The sequence below is a fragment of the Aythya fuligula genome, chromosome 1, assembly GCF_009819795.1.
Source record: "Aythya fuligula isolate bAytFul2 chromosome 1, bAytFul2.pri, whole genome shotgun sequence".
NCBI lineage: Eukaryota > Metazoa > Chordata > Aves > Anseriformes > Anatidae > Aythya > Aythya fuligula.
In genome coordinates this window covers 185,942,325-185,961,805 of record NC_045559.1, presented here as the reverse complement: position 1 = coordinate 185,961,805, position 19,481 = coordinate 185,942,325, and the positions used below count along the sequence as shown (strand labels likewise).

General features: G+C 37.1%; 1 protein-coding gene across 2 annotated transcripts in view; it reads left to right on the top strand.

Moving 5' to 3' along the window:
* The window catches only part of WASF3 (WASP family member 3), a 63,721-nt gene extending 47,301 nt beyond the window's left edge, over positions 1-16,420 (top strand). Inside the window, exons 5-10 of one of the 2 annotated variants that reach the window (XM_032195839.1) lie at positions 1,167-1,320; positions 3,080-3,197; positions 10,954-11,120; positions 11,969-12,232; positions 13,880-14,250; positions 14,986-16,420. In XM_032195839.1, the coding sequence (XP_032051730.1) occupies positions 1,167-1,320; positions 3,080-3,197; positions 10,954-11,120; positions 11,969-12,232; positions 13,880-14,250; positions 14,986-15,143 (1,232 nt within the window). In that variant the 3' untranslated portion in view covers positions 15,144-16,420. Of the gene's footprint in view, positions 1-1,166; positions 1,321-3,079; positions 3,198-8,938; positions 9,115-10,953; positions 11,121-11,968; positions 12,233-13,879; positions 14,251-14,985 lie in introns of both variants that reach the window. The other variant, XM_032195831.1, reaches the window with a different exon arrangement.
* Positions 16,421-19,481: the final 3,061 nt, after the last annotated feature.

Sequence of the window (19,481 nt, the reverse complement as noted above, 5' to 3'; positions counted from 1 at the left end):
AAGTTATTAAGAGTCTGTTGGAAGGGGAAACTAGTGAATGGACTGAGATTGTAATCGGATTTTACATGAAACTGCCATCAGTTTATATTTAATGCTAATCATCTTTTATGTTAATAAGCTATATATACATACATATGCTTGTATGTATTATATACAATCCATTCAAAAAATGGTTAGTGTCATTGTAGGCAAGCCAGTGAAGACTTCAGTTCTCTGTTTGACTGTAGTCAAAACAAAAACAAACCACCAATCCATCAGTATTTTGTGTTGCCTAAGAATAGAAGATAACACGGAGAGTGTACTATCGCTGTTAAATCGTGATTGGCATTATCTGGATCTTTCTGGTGTTGGACATTCCATCTCAGGGAAATATCTAGTAAATGAAATATGCAGTAAGAATGAAAGAACAAGAAATACATAGTAAGAAAAGAGAAAGAAAGAAATACATAGTAAGAATGAAAGTCTATCCAAAAGTGACAGCAACTTATATCTTTCATTCAACAAATCAAGGAAAAGGCTAGTATTATTTTCCCCAGAATTGTGTGCCAGAAAAGATGGAATAAAAGTATATTATTGGTCTGTATGAAGAAGATATCTATTCCTTTCTGTAGAGAGATGAAGAAGACTTTAGATTGAAGGATGATCAATTATATGGAAAGATTGGGAATTGAAAGATCGTAAAAGATACGGAGCTCTCTCACAGGAATTGCAGAGGCTGTAATTTAGTAACCATAGAACGGGATTGAATATGGATGGATACCAGATGTAACTATAAAACATGCTGTGAAAGAAGAATATCAAACTTTGTTCCATGGTTGAAGCCAGTCTTTCTACTACTAGAAACCCAGGTTAAACTTGTTAAAAGGGGAAATAATTGCGCAGCTGCACGAGACAGGATTCCTGTCACAACTTCCAAGACAAACAGTTTGTGTTCCTGTTATTTTAAGTGAAATTCTGGACCAAGAGGGATGACAATTCTTATGTGCCCTTGTACTTAAATATCATGATTATCCTTGAAAGTAAAAACAAAACTTTGTTTTCCTTCTACAGTTTGCTACAGATATTTTAAATAGATATTATTATTATATTATTATTATTTTTATGGATATTTAAAATTAATTTTCACTTAATTTCAGACATGATAAATGTATTTCTGTTTGTAACAGTATCTTTACAGGATATCAACATGAAAAAAGCTTTCAAAAGTTCAACAATTCAAGATCAGCAGGTAGTTTCAAAGAACAGCATTCCTAACCCAGTGGCTGATATTTATAATCAGAGTGACAAACCGCCTCCTCTGAATATTCTTTCGCCTTATAGGTATGCAAACATTCAGTGCTTCCGTTCTTCTGCTTTTTATATAGAGAACAATGACAGCCAAAGAGAAAATCTTTGTTGGTTATTGAGATATGTTGTTGAGGACTTCCATGTTCATGAAAACAAAAAATTGCTGTTACCACACTGAAAGTCATAGGCTGTACCTGACAAAAATCATCGTATTTCAGCATAGCAGTGTTACATGGCATCATGGGATCAGAGAGCAAGTGCCATTCATCACTTAAAAAGTTAAAAGAAAATAATAATACAATGAATAATGATTTCTTTGGTTTATTTATCTAGAAATCAGGATTTTCAGCTTTTGCTTTCTCTTCCCTCCCAACATAGACATATGTGCATGTGCACCGTCTCTACCTTTCTCCTGTTTACAGACTAGTGAAGAAATCAGCAAGCAGGATTTATTTCACTTCCCGTTTCCTTTAAGTTTATAGCTGCTCATGAAGTCAGTATCATCTGTCTGAAGGGTTGTAGGCACCATGCTTTTACTGTGTCCTTTAACATTTGAAAAGTACTGGATCACCAGATTGGTGAGTTTATCTGTAATAAAGCAGCTACTCAGTCTGCAGTTAACTTACTGGATTTTTTTTAGGAATGTTGTAGAACACTTGCAGTGTATTTTTTTTATTTTATTTTTTTTTTACAGCTTTTGCTTGGGAGGTAAAATTGTTAGACTTACAGCTGAAGTACAGTTTTTTCCACTGCTGTGGACAATTGTTCTGTTATTTACAGTCACCCAGTGAGTTGTTTATCCATCAAGTGTTTGGTACAGTTATGGTCCAATATGTATCTGGATGATACTGTCAGTGAGCTTTATTGTGTTATTCCTTTTATATTAGGGATGTGTTAGTGAAACTTACTTGACTTTTATTTCTTAGTAAGTCTTACACCTACTGAATTTAAATTATTTTTATTTGCCTCAGCCAGAGTTTACAGACTCTGCAGTGCACCAGTTTAGGAAGCTAGACTGGCATCACTGTTACATGCTGTTTAGGCCGTGCCAGTTGCTCCGTCATGTTGACCCCCCCACACACACACACCTATTCCTTCTCAAGCATGTAGGATGTCAGAAGTTTCCGTATTTCCAGGCCACCTCAAATTAGGATTTGATAGCATACCCTTTCTGTGACCTCTTAGTCTGTGTGACCATGGCTTCTGCTGCCGTTTGGAGCTACCAAGCCCAAATCAGCTCTGTCTCAAATCCTCCTGGAACAGTTTGGTAGAACTGTGGCAGAACTTCAGTTGTCACCCCTCTCCTAGCCCTTTTCCAAATTCAGAGTAGCGAAAATGAGTGCTTCCTGTCATAAGGGTGAAGGTACTCAGACTTACCTTGTTCCTAAATTTGGATCCGAAAGCCTGTCTGGATTTTGAGCCAAATTCCTCTTTTCTGTTTCTTTTGAGTCAGTTGATTTCCATTCATAACATATGCTCCTCTGTCCCCTGTGCATCCTGTTTTGGCACGGATATTCTTGTAGCGCCAGGGTAGTTCACTCCAGCAGTCAGCTCCTGCCTGGGAGCATGCCTCCTGAAACGCTGTTCATTCCAGCCCTTTTCCTTGAAATTCTTGGCATGAATTAAGCCAATTGCAAGCTGTAATTACAAAGAGTGGCACTTTGTGCACTTGGCATGCTGTCATTTTTATGATGGAAAAAAAAATCAGTTTGGATGATCTTTGAAGGTACGTTTTGCTAGTTTAAAAATGCTGCTTGATATTTTCTTAGCTTTTATTCTACTGTATTTTCAGGGATGATAAGAAAGATGGATTGAAGTTCTATACAGATCCTTCCTATTTTTTCGATCTTTGGAAAGAAAAAATGTTACAAGATACAGAAGATAAGCGAAAAGAAAAGAGGAGACAAAAGGTAACAGCAGAAACAAAATAGAAAAAAATCACCTATTAAAATTCTGTGTACACTTGTCCAGGCATAAAAGTTGATAGGGCATAGTTTGTGTGTGTGGAAAGACTGTTCCACTGTAATACGTGGCTGTGGACTCTGAGTTGGTTCAGTTTTTATAGCTCATGTCTGTTTTAAGTTGGCAAATTGAATGCTAGGAGAACTATAGTTATCTTCCAACATACTTCCTTTAATCCTTTGCCAGTATCTGCTTATTAATACTCAGTGAAGTAGCCCTGTTGTGCTTCACAAAAAAAGACCCTGTGATTTAGGTGGTGGGGGGAAGGAATTAGAATTACAGTTTCATTTTTCTTAGTTCTTTATCCAGCAGCAGCAACTGCTCTAGCAAAACATGGGCTTATTCAGAAGTGCATATTCATTTTTAATTCCATTATAGTGACTCTTCACTTTTCTGTGCATAACAAGTCAGCAAGATGTTAATACACAGCAAAAATCTCTGGTTTAGCAACAAGAGAAGACTCACTCATAATGTTGTTCACTTCCGAAAAATTTGAAAACAACAAAAAGGCTTTTTCATAGACAGATGTCTTCAGTCCTGGACTCTTTTCAGCAGTTTGATCCAAAATGTGCAGTTTGAAGCAATCAAGATTTCTTCTTTTAATGGTTTTTAGTTTTGAATGAAGAAGTTGCTACTGCTGCAGCTTCTTTGCTGTCAATTTTTTGATCAAATCTGAGAACCATAATAAGACTTTTGAAGATAATTCTAAAAAAAAAAAAAAAAAAAGTGAAGAAGGGAAGTTTGATGAGGCAATGACTGCCTATCTTATCCAGCAGCAGGTGCCCTTCTAGATGGGTTCAGTGAGAGATAAGGGATTTGAATTGAGAGGAGTCCAAACAAGGTGGAAAGACTGTTCAGAGGAAATAGAGAGAAGTTACTTAGTTTTCAGGACATATATATACGCACACAGACATTGTAGATGAAGACTTGCTTTAACTAAAACAGTTGGTCAATTTGTGATTCTAAAAGTTTTGGGAAAAAAATAAAGATCTTCCTGTTAGGAGAATGAGTTAAAAAATGTTTACTGTTTTGACAGGTATCTCAGGATCAAAGTATTAAATATAGTTGAAAAAGCTAAGAAAACATTTTCAGTACGAGATACTGTCTGAAGTGTAGTATTGGAAAATTTTCACTTGGTTGTGTGTATAATTGTAAACAACTGTATATGCAGGGTTATAATCCTACTCTATCCTTAGCATGATAAGCTGTAGAGTTGATAGAAAGATGGGAAACAATTACAGCAGCTTCTGTTTTCCAGTTCAGCTGTCTTTAAATTTAATTCAGTATTTCTGTGTAGAAAAAAATACATAGGGGTAATTTGAATCTTTGATTTTTTTTTTTTTCCTCCCAGCCTTTTTTCCCCTTCAAATTTAGAGCTTGTCACTAGAGAAGGGGATAAAAAGAAACTATTAACTGCTAAATTTTTCATTCTGATTTGAAACTAAAAAGGGGAAAATTACAATAGTGTTTTTTAAGCTTTAACTAATTTCATTTGAAAACACTTTGATAGCTTTAGAGACATTTTTACAGAACCCTTTAGAGACTTGCTTCCAGACTACTTTGCGTAATACATCTCACTTGCTTCCACCCATGGTATGTTTTTGGTAGATTTTAATTGCTGTATCACAGTCTACAACCAAGATGCAAAATGTGTTCAGTTATAGGATTATCAAGGTGTTTTTGTGATATATGGCTATAAGTTCTACCTGAAGTGCTGTTTGGATTTTTTTTACACGTATAACAAGACAGCTAAGAAGAAAGCAACACACAGATTTAGACCTGCATAAATAGGTGTGACTTTAACAGGTAGAAACCAGCTTTCCAAAAGTTGGTGTGCAAATAAGCATATCATTATCTGAATCTTTGTGGAGCTGCAGGGTTTGGGTGAGATGTCCCTCAGACAGTGTCAGCTTCACAGGTTGATTAAGACTGGCCTTTTCTTTTGTTCTTGGCCCTACAATAGCAGTGAGTGGGAATGAATCCAGGGTATCTACTGACATTTTGCGGCTAAAGTTGTGTTTTGAATCTATGAACTGACACTTCCGCAAACAATGTGCATTTTACAGAAGCACAAAATATAAAAGCTGTTGATAAACTGTGTGCAAAAGAAATAGATATGTATAGGTTAGGATATTATAAACTAAGCATCCAAATGCTGTCCTTTTCAGATGACCAAATATAGCTGGTTTTTAACCTCAACTTTTCGTGGGGTCAGTGAAGAATAGGCATCACACCAGAGGATTTGTTTTCCAATATTATTGTGGTAATTTGTCTTAAATGCTTGAGTTGCTGTGGCAGGTTTATGAGGCATTTCATTTTCCTGCCTTGAAATATCACATTTCTTGTTTAACTGTGGAGAATTCTAACAGACTTTCTTTGCTTTGACTCTTTCACATAAATGTTTTCTCCAAAGGAAACTGTGATTAATTCTTTTTAAGTTGAAAATCTGTGGTATACTGCCCATTTTTTAACTTCCAAGCTTTCAGTAGGTCAGTGTGTAGGAGAGTTCAATGAGGTTAGTTTTGACTTATGGCTAGCAGTAATATTCAGAACCAAATGTCTGCAGACCGGTTATTAATTGCTGGTTAACTAAATGTGAGTTGTTCTACCTTGCTTTTTATTGTTCCCCATATTTTCACAAGGAGTGGTTAGTTATTTAAATAATTAAAAATCTTTAAATTTGAGGGTTTATATGCTTGCAATTTGAAAATTCTTGATGACTTGAGTTTGGTGTAGAATCCTCTAAATTTCCGAAGTCAGGAAAATACACTGGGCTCATGCTTCCATTCTTTTTTTGTTTTGAAAGTAATGAAAATACTTGATGAAGCTCCTTTTAGTTATCAGTGGTTATTCTTTATAACAATGCTTGAAATACCATTTGCTAACACTTGATGCAAATATGAAACTTAAAGTTACTTTGAGGGCACTAACACACTTGTTGTGTGGCTGAAATCACTTCCTGCCAACAGATAAATCTTGTACCTCCTTTCTGGTTTAACCTGCAGCATCCATTTGTCTACCAAAGCTTCTACTACATTCAATTAAAAGGGAGTAACTCTTAACAATGCTTAACTTTCCTAAAAAAAATGTTTCTAATTATAGTTATTTTAAAGGCTTCAGCTCCCCTAGAACTCTGTCCTTGCTCTGTGTGTTAAAACTAGAGCTGTCACCATTGTTCTAGTCCAAAATATAAGAACGTATATATTTCTTTTCCTGGAACAACAGAAAGCTGCTCTACTAGAGGTGTATTTGGTTTTGTCTGCTGCAAATAATTGGCCTGCCCCACCATTTGGGAAGAAATTAAATGTTTTAATGAAAATAAATGTCTTTATACAGTACTCTAAAAATCAATACAAGTAGGGTCTACTACTGTTTGAGTAAAAAGGGTTCCAGCATATTCATTCATTAGCATACCTACATTTGGAACAACCTATCCAACTGAAGTATGAGCCAGTAAAATTAAACTATTCCGTATTTACAAGACTAAGTATTTATTTACTTATGCACACAATTTTATGAAAAAGGTAAATACATACATAGTGATCTATTAAAAGTTTGCTCCTTTTTTAAAAAGGGTAATCATGTGTAAGCAGTCATGTAAGCATTCCTGATTTGTATCAAAATGATTATCTTCCAAGGAGCATTGTAGATGGTTGAAAAGGCTGATACTTATACCAGAAACTTAAAAGAAATGCATAGTAGCGACCCTCAGAGGATGGAGTTACAGTTCTGTGAGGAGAAATAACTAAAGGAAGTTTTCAATTAACCTAGAGGTTTGCTTTTACTTCTCCAGTGTTATGAATTGGTAACAAATTCTAAATAAATGAACCAGGATAAAAGATTGCAAATTAAATTTTGCAGTGATCAAATGAAAAAGACAGATGTAAAGCATTTTGTAAGCATATATTCAGACATGGGGATTAGAAAAAACTTCATATATTTAAAATAAAGCATGACTGATTCTATCTCCCTTGTGCTCTGATTCCTGTATTGGGAAATTTCAATATGAAGAAATGGTATTAAAGGAGAAGATGATGATGTGTAACCTGAATAAATAATGGATTGATGCTAAAAAGTTTGGGAAGGAAAAAGAGTTAATAGGTATATAAACAAACAAACAAACAAAAAAAACCAACAACTGAGGTACTGATCTTTACTGATATTAATCAGGTAAAAAATCTACTCCCTCCAGGGTATAGGAAGGAGCAAGTGTTGTCAGGAACATTTAGATGTTGAACTTTAGAAGTTTTTTTTCTGTCATTCTTAATGCTAGCAAACATGGATCAACAGGCCCAGGACATAGACATGCACAAAAAATCCAGAGGTCCAAAACAATGACAAGCATTTATTTGGTAATTTATTAATTGCATAATGCCAAATAAACTATTTCAGAATCTTTTAATTGGTGCTGTTTGACAGCTGGAGAAGTATCAGTGTGCATCTGTGAGCTATCATTTTTCCTTTTTTTTTTTTTTTTTTTTTTTTTGTGGGACTGTTTGGCTTTCCAGCCATCGTCCCTTACTTTGGAGGTAGAGACTCAGCGTACGCTTTCATATCAGTGTGTTTCTGAACTCCTGTCTAAATGAAATTGAGTATGAGTGCATTATCAAAATACCAACATAATGATTTCATAAAAATCTTCTTTTAGCACCTGAAAGGTTAATGCCAAATTAGAAATAGATGAAGAATCTTTAACCTATTTATGAACTACTATTTTAAGATGTGGGATCTAGAGCTGGTTTACAATGGCACTGGGTTGTTTCTTTTTTTAATGTTGAGAGAAGAAGTAGCACATAAATATGTTCCTGTTTGGATTGTTCCAACTTCCTTATTTTCCAGCTGAAGCACCAGTATGATCTTATATTCAAACTGAGAAGCTTAGAGGTAGGTGAAGGGGACATTGCAGAGGTGTGAAACCACTGAGTCCTGCTGTTAGGAGAGCTGATAGATGACCACTGACGATGACTGGGCTTGAAATGATATAGAAAAAGTCCAAAAACTAAACTGACTGATTTGTCATGAAGCTATCAAGCTGTAGTATACCACTGGCCTGAATCTTACTGACACATTACAGAGAGGATAACTGCAATTCATTTTTATTTATGATAATCAGAAACAAGGATGAGGAAAAACTAGGAGAAATTTTGGTAGTTTACCAGATGCATGAAGGGAAGGCATGTTAAAATAAAATGAAATCATTTCCTGTAGAATCTTAGCATGTGACAGAAGAACGTGTTTCTACTTTTTCTTTACTTATGCAGGGCCTCAGGTGTTTGTGACCCTAACAAATAACAAAAATATCCCTGAGCATACGTAACATGAGTTACTTGCAGAAGGAAATTGTAGGTGCTTCAGGACAGTCTAAATAAACAGTTGTCATATGATGTCAGAAGAAGTTAAACCTCTGGCTTTTAAAACAAGTCACATTCCTGTCTATACTGAGAAAAACAGTAGGTCAGCATCACACTGGCATGTGCATCCTACAGAAGAAGGGCAAAGCAGAGCAGTCTTACTAGTAACGAGGTTCATAGTTTAAGGAGATAATCTCGTTTTCAGTCATTTTATGAAGACTTGGCTTCATCTGTAAATCTGGTCTTATTTTCATGCGCTCTAACTGCATTTTAACCTGCTTTTTTCCTTTCCTTTTTTTCTCTCTTTGCATGCTTTATTTCTTTTGTTTGAACATCAGGAGCAAAAGCGTATAGATGGCACCACCCGTGAGGTGAAAAAGGTTAGAAAAGCCAGAAACAGACGCCAGGAGTGGAATATGATGGCGTATGACAAAGAGCTTAGACCTGACAACAGGTTGTCTCAAAGTGTGTACCATGGAGCATCTTCCGAGGGATCCCTGTCCCCAGATACTAGGTCTGTTTACAACAAAGCTGCTTGTTATGCCACAGTTGTATGTTCAGAAGCACTGAGTAGATTTAGGTGTTTTTACAGGCTGGGAGTAGTTAGAAGAGACAAAATGTACATTCTGCTTCTTAAAGCTCTTCTCAAGAATTATTTTAAAGCATAACTAACATAAACTCTGTAACTAATGATTTTTTTTCTTCCTCAGCATCAGATGAGCATTTTGTTGTCATAATTTGCTGTGCACTGGAATGAAATAAGTGTTTGCTTTACGTTTTATATTCGATCTTGACTAGCTGTAGTTGCAAAAGCATTTAAATTGGCTTCAACCAGATAACGTTAATGCCTCTTTCTTCATGGCTACTTGTCACAGGTTACGCTGCTGATAGCTTAATGAATATTTTTCTGTGATCAGCCCAATCAGGCACACTCTTACCTTTAATAATAAGCTTTAACAGGGGAATAGGCTGCTCAGCTTTATCCATGTTCTGTGTGTCTATAAGACAAACTGCAAAATCAGATGCAACATTGCTGCTTGTGATATTTCTCTGAAGAAAAATCTCTGCTTAGAGAGAAGCAGCAGAATTCATCTGCATTGTGCGAGTTTCCCTTTGAGCTCGGTGGGAGTTACCTTCTGGCGTGTACAGAAGTCTGAGTTTGTTCACTGAGCTGCTCTCACTAAAGGATTCTCTCATTTTATTTCTCTGTTTGTCAAGGTTAATTGCTAGCAGCAGTGTTAGGAATGAACCGAACCTAGTGGAAAACTTGGGCAATTTATGTTTAAATTGTTGAATGCTAGGATGAGGAAACAGCTGCAACTGCAAAACTATGCACTAATACCTTAAATCTGCTGTCCAGCTGAGCTAAAGAATATAAAAACCCAAACAAAAACAAACCTTCTTAGATCTCTGTAAACCTCATGTTTCCATCTTTGTGAAGACAAATAATATTCCAACCAAAACAAACATTGAAAAGACAATTTCTTCTGCTGTTTCAATGTGTTCAGATTCCACTCTCTCTAAAATCATGTAACCATCTTTTTTTTTTTTTTTTGAAGTTTCTAATGCAAAATGTTGTCTCCTGGTTGTTGGTCTGTGGTATTTCATTAAGACTGTGTTTTCCATAGGTTGATCTGATAAGATGACATTGATGTTCCCCTGTGAAATGCAAGATGTGGATTTTTATTATCTCTGAGCTCTGCCTTTCACTCGTTTCAAGGCTCTTTTTGGGCTTAACACTTTGCTTCCGGGGTTCCCGAGTTTAAATAGGTGCATTGGAGTTATTTGTTTTTCTAATCTCCCAGCAATGTCAAAGTGTATTTGACTATTTGCAGATACCCCTAATAGTTGCCATCTGTAGGATTTTAACAGCAACAGTTCTAAAGATCATGTTGGGTATAAATTTCATGGTGTGGTTGGATATTGGTGCATATTATAAAACTTCAAGGGCTTATAAAGTGAAGAACTTTAAGTTTCAGTGAATCAAGTATCAGTGGTTAAATCCTGAAATCTATTTCATGGGCATGAAAGGTTTTGTGACTAGTACCAACGTGGAGAGAAGGTTTCCTGTTGTATGTTGGGATAGTCTCAGTTGTGGGAACTAAGCTCTGGAAGGCATGATGCATACAGAAATACTGATTTCAGAGAGGTGTTCATGCTGACAGCTACTGCGTGAGCAGTGTGTAACACTTCTTTAGAACCTTATTTGTATTTACCTGTGTTGTTTTTTAATGTTAAAAAAGGCTTATTTCTCCTAGTTTGCTGACTGTAAAACGTGCATGTTAAAGGTTGATGTCCAAGTGTCCAGACTGTGGCAATTTACAACGTATTTGTTATACTTATTGTACTTTAGAGAGAGAAACACAAGCTGAATCCAAACAGAAACCAGCAAATTAATGTGAGAAAAGTAAGAACAAGAAAAGAAGAGTGGGAGAGAAGGAAAATGGGCATTGAGTTCATGAGTGACGCAAAGAAAATGGAGCAGGCAGGAAGCATGAAAGAGGACAAAATGCCCAAAGGGTTTGTCATTTTGTTTTACTCAAAGCCCTGGCTTTTTGTTGCTTACCTTGCTTCCAGTCTTACAGATAAGTGCATCAGTTTACTGTGTTCACTAAAAGCCAGGCTGCACGATTGCTTGTTACTAATACAATACAGCTCTGTGCAGTAATGGGACGAAGAGATCCTTTTGCTCCCTCTCTTGGGCTTATTTGACAGAGCATCCTAGACTTTGTATCTTTATGAACTCTCTGCTCAACTAATATTTACGTTTCCCAGTTTCTCTAAGCCTTTGCAACAAAATCATTTGTGCAAACCAAAAGCATTTTCTAACTTTTGAAATCAGGTGTCTCTGCTTTGGTAAAGTATATTCTTCTGCATAATTGTGAGTGCTTGCAATATTGCTTTCCTTTTTCTGCTGCTGCTGTTAATGTGAAGCCAACCTGATAAGCATCATTACTTCAAACAATGGACTGTCAAAGTCATCGACCAAAACAACGTGCTTCATCGTGGCTACTAAACAATTGTAATACCTGGATAACTTCTTTTCTTGCATTTTTAAAGTCTTCCCCTATAAGGGAGCATTGTGCATGCGGTTAGTGTGCTGAAATATTTAGAGATTTAGTCCTTTTATGCTGACTTGTCAGACTAAATTTATTTTCAAGTCCTGTTAAGCTGAACCATGATTTTTCGTTGCATTTGTTCTTGTGCTTTCCAACGGACTTAGATGGGAATGGTGCTTGACAATCAGGGAGTCCTGCTGCAAGAAAAAATAATTCTGATTATATTTTTAGGTTTTCTTGTGAGCTGTTCAGATAATGCCATTACACTTACATAATCTGTTCTTCTACATCCATTTACTTTAATTTTAGGTCCCATGCATCTGATGTTACAGATTATTCTTATCCTGCCACTCCGAATCATTCCCTCCATCAGCAGATAGCAATGCCTTCATATGGAACAGGAGATGGTCCACAGTACATGGGAGTATCCCAAAGCCATGAGCATGAATACAGACCACCTTCTACCACAGCCCGACATGCTACTTTAAACAGACCTCAGCAACCACCTCCACCTCCACCCCAGCCTTCAGATGGCCAGCATAGCTCAGTACCTGTGGTACCAGCAGAATATGGGTAAAACTCCTGATTTACTCCAGTGAATTCTTGACAAAGCTAGAGGGATGCATGTTTTTCATAACCATCAACACCAAATGGCATGCACAAAAAAAAAAAAAAGTACTTCAATATCGAGCACCTTTCGTTGAGGAGAACAGAACCAGTTTGATACAATTTTTATATATGAGTTGAAATTGAGTCAGGAAAGGGTGAAAGCAGAAATAATTAGCTGTATATTGAATGTGGTGAAATCAATATATTTGTAACACGTTAGAGGTCCCTAGTATAATTTAAAAAGGGCATAATTTTCCTTTGTAGTAAAAAGTAGTTACAACATAATTAGGATATTTTAAACTCCAGGAAAAGTATAGGAAAAGGTACTGCTGAATGTGATTAATGTGACCATTTTTATGCTGCATCACTGAAATGATTTTTAAAGGAGCTTATGCTAGAACTGGCAGGGATCCCTTCAGACACAGAATCAAGTTCCCTACTGCCACAGACGTCTTTGTAATTCTGTTTATGCATTTATCAAACTCCTTCGTAAATATTTAGCCTGAAAACATTTTGAAGAAAGGCTTGCTCCAGGCTACTGGTTCTCTGATGGCAAGAAACCATCTATTTTCTAACAAGTCTGTACCTATTTTTTCTTTTGTCCTTTTGCTCAAGTAACTTACAGTTTCAGGTCACAACCCCAGTAAAGTTGTATTTGTTCTCGTCTGTGTCAGTTTGAGCTAAGCCAGCCAAGCTTTTTCAACCTCACTTGATGCATCCCGGAATAGCATTTGCCTGATTAATGACAATATCATGCTGTAGATGACTCAGTTATGCTATGAGTGACTGCTCCAACCTGCATTTTCTCTCTGTTATTTCCAGTTTTAGCAAAAATACTTGTGGTTAGTCCCCAGGTACATGACCACTGGTGGTGTGTCACTGCTGTCAGACATTGACATCTGTTGCTGAATGTCATTGACTTTACTTCATCTCCCGTATCTAGTTCTTTACCTACTTTATAACACTTATACTAATTCCCCATTTTTTCTGTTTAACTTTGTTAATGACATTTTAACAAATAACTTAGCTCTTCCCTGTTCTCTTCCCTGCTTCTTTAAATTATCAATTAAATTTACCAATTTAATTGAATGATACTTATATTGATAAACTTGACTAAAGAAGCACATGAGATGCATGATAGACTCTCGGGTAAATGTTGCCATTCCTACTTTCCATTTCCCTCCATGCCCATCTCTTATTTTCTCTTAATATTTGTTCCAAGGTTGTGTTTTATGGAAGTGGTATGCACAGTATGCAGTTTTCTTGGTCCCTTGTTAATCATAGACACTGTACGTAATATTTTTATGGAGCAGACGTTGAGTAACAAACATAGCTGTATAGATAGCTAGGCAGCAGTAATAAGATAATTCTAATTTTTTTGTGGACTTCTGAAAGGAGGCTGCCCTTTACTACTACTTCTGCTTTAAATTTTGATATTGTCAAGATTTGATAATTTACGTGCCTGTGGTCATTTACATATTTAACGCACCAGTTGAAATTCCTTTCAAATTTTTGGTTTGAGGTAAGGCTAGGTGCGAGCAGTTTAAGGGGTGATGATTCTGTAAATCCTAACTTCTGATGCATTCAAGATTTTTATTTTGTTTGATACAGGATGGTTCCAGCTCAGGTCGTGGATTATTACAATCCTACGGGGCCTCCCCCTCCTCCTCCCCCCCCAATGATCCCTTCAGCACAAACCGCGTTTGTGAGTCCCCTTCAGCTTCCTGGGCCACCTTCCCATTCCGGACTGGTGACGGGCTCTACATACGCAGCTACTCATCCTCCTCCTCCTAGTGGGCTTGTTGTCACTGCTCCTCCTCCTCCTGGCCCACCTCCCCCCCCTCCAGGCCCTCCTGCTGCAGCTTCATCCCTCTCTTCCTCCCCCATGCATGCTCCTCCCGCTGCTGAGGCGAAGCGCCATGACGCTGCACAGCCACCAATAAGTGATGCGCGAAGTGATCTTCTTGCTGCCATCCGGATGGGTGAGTCTTAGCTATTTCTTTTTTTTCTTTTTTTTTTTTTTTTTTTTCAAAAATTTTCACTATTTTCCAGTGATCTGAATTCAAGGTTTCTGTTCTTAGTTAGGCTGAATTTCGTCAAGAGAGTGAGTTAACCACAACAGGTACCCCACACACATTCTGACATTTGTCAACTTTGATCCGTTTCTAAAACCTAATTTTCCAAGATCTTCAGCTTGGTTAAAAACCTTCTCATATTTGTGTGGATGTAATAAAACAAAAATGGTATTTATGTTTATCAGGTAGAACTTCTGTTAGAAGCACATGGATCTGTTCAGAACTGAGTTATCCAACACCAGCTTTCAGCCTCATGATTTTTAATCCATGACTAATGGCTGTTCCCCAGTTGGTGGGTTATGCTACAGAGCTGTACTTCTTAATGGTATTTCCAAACACTTGTGAAAAGTGTCCTCTTCAGATCAAAAGGATATGTACTGGATATAAAGGACATTCAGTCTTGAATATTTAATTTTAACATACTGTTCGCAATTTTTGAAGTCTAGAAGCACTTAGGCTCTGAGAATGGATCCCAGTCTGCCTTGTTTTTGGTCTTTTGTCTCTTCTTTGCTTGGGAAAACCCTCTAATTCAGCAGTTCTTTTGTTTTTCTTCCTGAACATACTGCTAGCATACAAAACTCATCAATAATGATGTGAAATGAAAAGTCTGAAAGCTTAAATTCGTCATATTTGTCTCCACAGGAATTCAGCTGAAAAAGGTGCAAGAACAACGTGAGCAAGAAGCAAAGCGAGAGCCCGTGGGCAATGATGTGGCAACCATCCTTTCAAGACGCATCGCCGTGGAATACAGCGATTCTGACGACGATTCAGAATTTGATGAGAACGATTGGTCAGATTGAACCTGCTCTAAGCACACTGGCAAGTTTGTGAAATACTTGGCTTCAGTGGTTGCTTTCTTAGCACGACGTAAAGCAGGATGTTGACATGTATTAAGGCTAGTGATTGAAGTGCTAAAATTGAGTTGGTATTATTCAGAATGCTGTAGCTTAGCAACTCTGGTAATAATGTGATTATGCTTATGCAGATCAGAAACTTGTCTTACTTTCAGTATTTACCGCATAATACTTAAGTGCCACTAAATGTAGCAAATCATGTGCTGCGTGCAAAATACGCTGCAGTTGTTGCACTGTTACAGAACCAGCATTTTATTTTACTTTCCTGATCTTAAGGGATAAAATATATTTTTTTGACTTTGCATCTTACTCTTTTAATTATGTAAACAACTTGGGTACTTGTGAATTGGTCTGCTTGTTAGTCTTTGAGGCCAGTTAACCGTATGACTGGGTGAAGTGCTGAGTTCCATAAACACACAACTTTTAGCTCTTTATTAGATGCTAATTATGCCCATGTTAAAATGCAGCAGACAGTAACTAAATACCTACTTAGTCTATTTTTAAGCACATCTGGGCTTAGTATTTTGCATACGGATTTAATTTTATATAACTCAACCTTTTTTAATATTAAAAATGTAGCAGATGATGAAACGTGTGCTTTGAAAAATGACTCCACGTGATCCAAAATTAACACATTATGAGCAAACTGGACAAATTTGTAACAGTAATAGCCCTAGGTTGCTGTCTGCTTGTTGGGTAGAATGCTGGGAAGCCTCCGGTGGGTAGTGAATGTGTGTTGGTATTACAAAAGAGGGTTAAAACACCTGGACAGCTTTTCAGTTCTATGATACAGATCAACTGGACACAAAAATTTCAGGATAGACCTGAGTGAAGCCACGTGGTGGTTGCAGTGTAGAAATGTTGTGCTGTTATTGCTGAAGAATGGAGCTCTGCCAGTCTACATCTAGCAATCAGATACATTTCACAAGTATTAAACTCGGTCCTTATGCTTGTAGGTACAAATATTTGTAAATAAGTTTTGTTGGTTGATTTGTGTATGTATAGTCATGACAGATTGTTTTTGGTTTCCTGTAGCACATTTACTCAAAACTACCATTAATTTGAATGTATTTCTTTCCTAGTACATCGCATTTATGTAACAGTTATTGGCAGATAAAGCAGTTTTAATGGCTGTTTAGGTACTGTGCTGTCTGTGTGCATTCTTTTTCTCTTTCCCTTGGAACAGTTGCTGACATAGTCTGCTTCAGCTGTTTTCTTTAAAAGTAATTTTTTTTTTTTTGTTGTTTTTTTCTCAGTACAATGCAGTATTAAAATGTTATTTTTTCATTTGGACTGGGAGTAGGGCTGCTGCTTTGCCTAATGAGGCTTTTAAAATGTATTAATAAGAGGAGAAAGTTCTTTCATTAACAGATTAATTTTAATCTTTGTTACAGAAGTCAGCGTAATTCCAGGTCTAAACATTTGGTAAAACACCTTTGTTCTGCAAGGCCCTGTCTGTTCTTAAAAATTACAAAGAAAAGAAGTATATGAAATGAAAACAAAATGAAATGGAAGATGATTATCTAACCTCTGTTTACACAATTAACAGTTTTTAGATTATCTAACCTCTGTTTACACAATTAACAGTTTTTAGTCCTGAGAATGTAACAGCCTAACATGATGTTTGCATGCGAGCTGCTGGCTATTTCATTGCTGTTTAACCTGCATATATTTTTTTCAATTTGTGGTGGTCGTTTATCTGGTAGGGTGGCAACGTGCTGCCTCAATGTCGGTGTTAAAGATTTATCTTATAAAGTACAACCAATCTCTGCATAATGCAATCTGCAACTACAGTTCCTGTTAATCAGTGGCAGCTGAAGGTACTCATCTCAGTTTGCTAGATCCGTTCTCGTCTTTGCCTTAAATACAAAGCTGACTTTTTGCTTTATTTTGTGCACTGGAGTCTGAGGTCTGCCTGTCCACAGAGGCCGTAGCTTGATGATGGTTTCATTAATGCACGAGGGATGGTTCGTCCTGATCATAATGACGCACTTGCATGGTGGCTTGCAAAATGGTTCTCCAGATGAGTCGGATCGAGGCGCGGCTCAGACTGCAGTGTTACGCTGCTGCACAGGTGGGGAGAGCACTCAGTATTCTTTTACTACGCGTTGAAATGTATCAGCAGAAAATTCTTTCCATTCTCCTGAAATTTGATATGACAGAAGATTTATTTTATGAGCACAGAGGCTGGGTGTATCTGAAATTTTGTAATTTGTTGTTTTTAAATAATAAACATTAAACAAGCAACCAGTTGTGACCGGGTAAGGTGGTGTAGATTTTTCAGTCTTAGTAGCCAACCTGTTTTTCTGAACCTGCTATGTTGTCATTTTCCTTTCAGTATTAATTAATAAAAATGTGAATTTAGTGATGTAAACTAACATTCTAGGCTGTTTTTATCAGTTTTATCATACTTTGGGTTGTGAATAAGTAACAGATATGAATAAAATCTCACTTTTGAGCCTGTCTTTCTTTCCTTAGATTACTAAGATTTTATTATTAATCATTATCCCTTTTCTTGAATAACAGAAAATGAAAATAGAACACTTCTAAATGCTGTCTGTGATCCCAGGAGCCACAGTTTTATTGGGACATAGGCCAGAGTCTGCAAACACAGACTTCATTAAAGCACTGCTGTGCCTAACTAATGTTTTTTCCTAATTCACTTTTTTTTTCTTTTTCTTTTCTTTTTTTTCAACCTGGATTCAAACTCTGAGTTACAGTGCTCGGCTGGTGTATACAGGTATTAATTTCCCTACAGATAGGTTAATTTTTTTAGGGAAACATTAAGCAGCACCTTGGCTCTGAGAGAGAACAGGGCAGAACGTATCAATGGTATTAATAAGCCCCTTTCCCCCCACCATTTTTATAAGGAAGAGTCTTTGTAGATTAATGATACCAAGCACACTACTGTAAAATGCAAGGCCATGTTTGCCTCCTACAGAGCATTTGTAATTAAATTTTTTAATCGAGTTAAAACCTCACATGGTAACAGGATAAGCTTTTCCATCATGATGGGAAGAACTCGCATAGAACTATTGAGTAACCTAGTAGCCTAACTGCATGTTAAACAGATTTATTTGTGCATTTTAAACTTAGTTGTTCCCTGGAAAAATGAATTAATTTTTACTCAGAACTGAAAATTCCGTCCTTCTAGCGCACATTTTTTCTCTGATTTGAACTTAATTCAGGTAATTGAGAGCAGAGACACCAATTCTAAATACAAACTGAATATACGGACTTGCAGTTCTGGTTCAAAGGCTGTTTTAGTAAAGCCAGCTGATACCATTATTTAAACATGGTAAATACTCGTTCATCAGTTGGACTGATGATTGGCATCACTCAGCACACTGTTCTCTACAGCTTTTATGGCTCTTTTTGGATATTAACTATTAAATAATATTTTGAATGTTAAAGAGTATTTCTCTGCAGCTAACCTGACAGACAGTTGGATTGTTGGTATTTCAGATTTCTCAGAACCAAGACGAACTGAATGGAGAAGATCTTTATTGTAAGAGAGGTGCATGCAGTTTCAGAACAAGCTCAAATCTGATCCAAGTTTGCGGTGTGCAAATTGATTCAGAAGGGAAGGAAGAGAGTCCTTGTTGGAAAATCTGTTTTTGGGATGTATTTTTCAGGTGCTGCCTCATCATGTGCTGGGCATTGTTTTTAAGATGAAAGAGGTGTTCCCTTCCACTTGACACAACACACCTAAAGAGTGCAGCGAATGTGTTACTTTAACACATTGATGCATGCTGAAGGGGGTATAAACCTGATGATAATGGAAATTCAGTGCCAGTCTTGTGGCTGAGAGCCATGCAAAGATTCCTATGAAAACTACACAAACAGCTCCAACCTGGTGGGGTCAACTCTGGGGAAAGTTTATTGCCCTCTGGAGGGCAGCCAGGCTGCCTGGTTAATTCTGAGCAAGTTTGAGGGGTTTCTGCTACCAGTACTTAGGGATGTGCACACACACACACGTGTACAAGGAGCTTCAGCAGCATCTTGATGCAGCTTTGTGTTCAGGTACTGAAGCGTTATCAATGTGCTTGGCGATGTACGGGGATGGAAAGAAATGATGATCCCTGCTGGAAGCCCTCAGGCCCTGGCATCAGCCACAAAAGAACGAGGAGAGCTTTGGGCAGGTTGCTCAATGAGGACTTTAAAGGAAGTGTGGGGACTTGGAAGGACTTGCTGTAGGTTTCCAATCAAACATCATCTTTCTTTCAAGAGGGGAATAGAAAGAAGGGGAACACTGGAAAGAAAAATGTTAAGTGCAGAACAGGG